The 6,000-nt window shown below is 46.3% G+C and overlaps 1 protein-coding gene across 2 annotated transcripts in view; it reads right to left on the minus strand.

Annotated features, from left to right (window-relative positions):
- Positions 1–277: 277 nt before the first annotated feature.
- LOC115147201 (netrin-1) overlaps positions 278–6,000 on the minus strand; it is a 90,369-nt gene continuing 84,646 nt past the window's right edge. For both annotated transcript variants that reach the window (XM_029689283.1, XM_029689282.1), the window contains one exon: positions 278–1,373. In XM_029689283.1, coding sequence (XP_029545143.1) covers positions 1,045–1,373 — 329 coding nt within the window. In that variant the 3' untranslated portion in view covers positions 278–1,044. The remainder of the gene's footprint in view (positions 1,374–6,000) is intronic.

The raw sequence follows: 6,000 nt of genomic DNA on the forward strand, positions 1-6,000 counted from the left end.
GCAGCACCAGTCAAAAAGAGAGTAAGGACACGGTGTCCATATTAGGACATCAACTCATCTGACGCTGTCCTAATATGGACGCCATGTATTTGACTTAGTAACCATCCTTTTTGGAGACAGGTTGACATGCAGTTTGAAACTGTACAAGAGTGTGTTAATCATCACAATGAACATTCATTCATTTCAGATCATTCTGAATACTGAAACTGGACAAAGAAAAATGTGTAGATTAAAATAATATCCTTGATTAAGCTTAGTTAACAATGCTGGAGTCAAATATTTTGTACACCTTTAAGAATGGACATTCATTTTCTTTCTTCCCATTTCACTGTCTGCATCTAGGGGCCAACATTCAAATGTACAATATGTCACACCCGTGATATAATAAAAAAACATAGCTAGTTACTGTGCGTTTTAGGTTACATATACACATACGACCGGGTGAAGCGAAATTATTTGATAATACATGAAACGTGCATTTCCAAGGCGCAGAACCAATGTTATTTTATGGCACTTTTTGCTGCACTGCCAATAGGATACACAATTTCAACAAAAAAGTTGAAGTGAGGACGTTTGATGATGCAGGCTGGTTTGTCAGTGATATTATTAGCTAACCCTAAAAACGACAGAAAACAAAGCTTGTGATAATGCAGTGGCTTGATTTGTGGGGTCTTCGCACCAGCACAAAATGCTCATAAAATAGGGTTATGAAATATCAATATGAAAAAAAATGAAAACACAATGAACTTTATATATACTGGTAATAGGTGCAAACTTGGCAAATCCACAGACACAAATCTCGAAGGAAAAAACAACGAAGCAATGACACCAGCGTGAGCTCCTTCACAAAAGTCCACTTGAAAAGATCTTCTCAATAATATTCTCTTCATGCTTCTACTCGGAAAAAGTAGTGACAACGCACAGGCCCTTTCTGTCCTTCCTCAGTCTCCCTCTCTCTCCTCTCGTCCTTTTTCAACACCCGCTCATCCTTTCTCCTGTCCCGTGTTCCAGTCCCTCGCTCCAGGCGTCGTCCGTACTTTCCGCCTACGCCTTCTTGCACTTGCCTTTCTTCTCACGTTGCTGGAACTTCCTCAGCCGACGGGCCCATGTGTCTCTCCACTGGATGACCAGGGAGCCCTTATCGGCCACCACTCCAGACTGCCCTGGAGAATCCTCATTGTTACCCAGGAGCAGGTACTTCTTCCCGGTCTTGATCTTTGGACACTTGCACGCCACATCCTTGGCCCTGACCCACAGGAACTGGTCGCCGCGGCGGATGCGGCTCTCGCCCTGCTTGTAGACAGAGATGATGTTGACTGTGAACTTCCACCACTCGCTCGCCCTGTCCGCCTTCAGAATGTGCACCTGGACAGCTGGGGAGGGGGGAGAGAGAGACTTTAAGTGACGAGTTATTTACAATGTATTTTTGTTATGTATTTGTGTCTGACTCAATTCTAGCATTAGAATTTCCTGCTCAATGGGATACACAGTACAGTGCTGTTATTCCTATCTCTATCACTGGGGTTCGTGTCTGTATCACAGACTTCAATTACAACCCCATCCATGTCCTCTTGGCACAGGAGAGCATCCCGGTCCTTATCGTCTGCTCCATTCCTTCCTGCTATCCTGACTGTGACCTTGCTCTTCTTCTCTAGACCGACAAGCCATGATCCCAGCAACAGTTACTATGTCACCCTGGGACAAAATAATTCAGTTTGACCGAGTCAGACATTTCCCATGGAATCCCGTTTCCTTCTTGCAAAAACTTTGCCTAGACATCTCTCTCTCTGGCCATTCAGTATGACTGGAGGGAGGGAAAAGTGCTAGTGTATCTCCCACTACAGTTGTAGGATCTTAATTTAATCACCCTGTTGCAGGTGAAGTTTCCTGCAACGTAGGACATTTAAAACTTGTAGCGTCTTTGAGTTATAAAAAGGTTTCTAATGTTTGTAATTTACACTTTGTAATTTCAGATTTGATGTTCCCTTACAATACAAAAATGACCTTTAATTATAATCCACAAAGTAATTTACATTTGCTGTTGCTGCAGGATTATTTTCCTGCTGTAGGAGACTGGCTCATATTAAGATCCTACATCTGTAAGTCTAGTATGGGTATCAGACAGACAGTGAAGCAGGCAGTACTGACGCCGGGTAGCCTGCTGTCTGTAGCTGAATCCTCTAGCTCTTAGTCCTCTGTGTCCACTGGCCCATGTGCGTCTCCAGTCAGTGCTACTGGCTCCACAGACTGTGATCTCCACTGTCCAAGCGGCATTACGGGACACTAAAAACACCAGAACTGACTAAGCCTCAAGGGCAGGGTTCTGTTCTATTCTCTTTCAAATAAAAAAGTGAGGTTGGCTTCTCCATTTGGCGCTGATTCTAGTGGAGTCATCAGCAACTACCTACTCAACCGGCCCCAGTGGATAGGAGACTGGACCTGTAACCTAACCAGACGCCCATCAAAGGCTTGTATCCTCCAAGGGAAATGCTGTCAAGACAAAGTCGTCCGGTCGCAGATCCAGCTCCACGTCCATTATAGATGTCAGGGGATTTGATTTGCGACGTGATTAAGAGGCAGGGCTGGGCTATGAGGAGATGGGTTTTTGGGGAGCGGCTCTGTGATAGTATGATTTATTACTGAGAGGATCAAGGAGAGAGAGCACTACATTGACAATATGTTCTATTGCTCACCAACAGCTCCCAAAAGCAGCATAGATCACCTTAAAATGGAACAGCAGTCGTTAAACCAGGGGTCATTCGCTTAACCTACTATACACACAAACGGACTATCACTGAGCGTGAATGTCATGGCTCGCTAAATGGTTCCAAATGAGATGTGTCCTGCACTGCACTGCAGATTTTACACCATGCATGGTAGATCACAAGGTTATCAAATAGGGCCCTGGTGTCCTTTTCTGCTAGCATTAGCATTCCTGGTGTCTTTTACTGTTACTATTAGTATGGGCATTGGTTGAACAGGCTGTTGACCTGGTGGTGAACCCTATTGGTGCCCTCTGTCACCCTGTCCATCCCTGGTGTCACCACTGGAAGGCGCTCTCTGTTTGTGTTTGCACAACAACACAGGGTGAAACCCTGAGAGACCAAACTGTAAATAACTCAACCTATTGTTAAGCCCTGTTCCACTGTCACTTCAGCCCTTTTGTATGGAGAAATTGCTGTATCCAAGTGGTTCTCTATGGGGGTTGGAGTGTGTCTGCATATTATCCAGCATAGGCCCAAGGCACAGCGAGACAATGCACTCCTAATGCTCTCCGCCACACAGGGACCCTCCCAGTAAACCTTCCTGAAGTGTAAAGCGCGAGGCGAGTCTTATCCCTGTACAGGACCAGTACAAAGCCCCCCTGAGGTATGGCGAGGCAGGGAGAGAGTGGATTAGACCCAGGCCTTGGCAGGGAGGCTGGACCCAGGGCAGGTTAGGGAGGGCTGCGTAGGGCTTGGGTAATGTTGGAGAGGGCCAGAGGGGAAAGCAGAGGAAATTGCCTATAATTGGTCATTGAGGAGAACAGTAAGAGTAAAACAGTGGGGGTTCCCTTACTGTAGCCTGCTCTGAAGCCCTGGAGCATGTACCCTAACCCAACTGTGGACCATTACACACACACACACACACACACACCATGTAGTCACAGCCTTCCCTAAGGCATGCTGGGATCACTCATCAATACCAGCAGGTCCCCTCTACACACTCCTCCTCTGGTGCATGCCAGACCTGCCCGCCTGTGAGAAACTAGGATGGGGGTAGAGGACACTCCCTGTGTTGTTGAGCAGCGCTCTCAACACTGCTGAGTCTGAGCTACGGTGAGATACACTATGATGTCTTGATGACATGCACCTGGGTAGGGTCCCACTTCACTCCCCATCTCCTCTCCCCTATGGGTCTTCAGTGGGCACCGATAAGCTCTGACTTATAGGCAGACTTATTTTCAGTGTATACGGGTAAGAGTTTGTACAGCTGAAGACCCCAACACATCACTGGGCTTCCCCAGGACAGAGTGCGTCTCTCTACGGGGGTCCGTTGACTCTTGCGTGGGCCTGAGAGGAGAAACATGGCCCCGTTACACTCCATTGGAGGTGCATGTTCCAAATCCTCCACTGAGGGCTACTACTACTAACTCACTGGAGACCCTAACTGCTTCACCTCCTTCACACATGAGCTCTGCTGCTGGGGATCAATGATCCACAGAGCTTTTGTTTTTTACTACTCATTAAACCTGTTCGCCTACAAATGGCTACAAACTCGTTACTGTGGTTGAGAACTTTTCTTTATATGCATATGCACGGCAAGTATTTTTACATCTATAATCGTCCATCTTTTTTTTTGCAATTGCCTCTTAAAGAGGACACCATTCTGTATACATCTGGCCCTTCTTTGAACACTGTGCTAACAAACCTCCAAGCGAGCTTCCACGCTATACAACACTCCTTCCGTGGCCTCCAACTGCTTTTAAATGCTGCCCACACCCTCCCGCCCAACTAGCATCACTACTCTGGACGGTTCTGACCTAGAATATGTGGACAACTACAAATACCTAGGTGTCTGGTTAGACTGTAAACTCTCCTTCCAGACTCACATTAAGCATCTCCAATCCAAAATTAAATCTAGAATCGACTTCCTATTTCGCAACAAAGCATCCTTCACTCATGCCGCCAAACATACCCTCGTAAAACTGACTATCCGACCGATCCTTGACTTCGGCGATGTCATTTACAAAATAGCCTCCAACACTCTACTCAGCAAACTGGATGTAGTCTATCACAGTGCCATCAGTTTTATCACAAAAGCCCCATATACTACCCACCACTGCGACATGTATGTTCTCGTTGGCTGGCCCTCACTACATATCCGTCGCCAAACCCATGGCTCCAGGTCATCTATAAGTCTTTGCTCGGTAAAGCCCCGCCTTATCTCAGCTCACTGGTCACCATAGCAACACCCACCCGTAGCACACACTCCAGCAGGTATATTTCACTGGTCATCCCCAAAGCCAACACTTCCTTTGGCCGCCTTTCCTTCCAGTTCTCTGCTGCCAATGACTGGAACGAATTGCAAAATCACTGAAGCTGGAGTCTTATATCTCCCTCTCTAACTTTAAACATCAGTTGTCAGAGCAGCTTACCGATCACTGTACCTGTACACAGCCAATCTGTAAATAGCACACCCGACTACCTCATCCCCATATTATTACTTACCCTCTTGCTCTTTTGCACCCCAGTATCTCTACTTGCACATCATCATCTGCACATCTATCACTCCAGTATTAATGCTAAATTGTAATTATTTTTGCCTCTAGGGCCTATTTATGGCCTACCTCCCTACTCTTCTACATTTGCACACACTGTACATAGATTTTTCTATTTTTCTTTTGTGTTATTGATTGTACGTTTGTTTATGTGTAACTCTGTGATGTTTTTGTTGCACTGCTTTGCTTTATCTTGGCCAGGTCGCAGTTGTAAATGAGAACTTGTTCTCAACTGGCCTACCTGGTTAAATAAAGGTGAAATAAAATACAAATAAAAAGAGCTGCAATGAGAAAGAATTTAAGCCACTTTTCATTTGTGGCACAGGGGATTCCTCCTGACACCATGCCTGGATCCAACCCCTCAAAAACCAGGAACAATGCCTGGGCTGTCATTCATTCAATCTGCCAAGGTATTTTCAGGCAGGATGCCCCTTCTTGGTTGACTGATTTAACAGACTGGCTTCAATCAGGTCGGGGTCAAACCTCCACAACCTTCACCAGGGTCTTAACCACCTAAAGCACCTTTTCAACCTTTCAACCTTTTCAATGGCCAGGGCAGCCGGATGGGGTGGCCACAGGAATGCCTGTCTGTAAAGGCCCATCCCTTAAGTTCCCCTTAATGAGGACCTTTAGGCGCGCACCCCAACTGTCCGTCACACCGACTTTGCTTTATCCATTATGCGCCTTGCCCTTAAATACCTGCTGGGCTGTCCATCATCCCGACACCCCCCTCCCCTTAG

The sequence above is a fragment of the Salmo trutta genome, chromosome 14 (genome assembly GCF_901001165.1).
Source record: "Salmo trutta chromosome 14, fSalTru1.1, whole genome shotgun sequence".
In the NCBI taxonomy this organism is placed as follows: Eukaryota; Metazoa; Chordata; class Actinopteri; order Salmoniformes; family Salmonidae; genus Salmo; species Salmo trutta.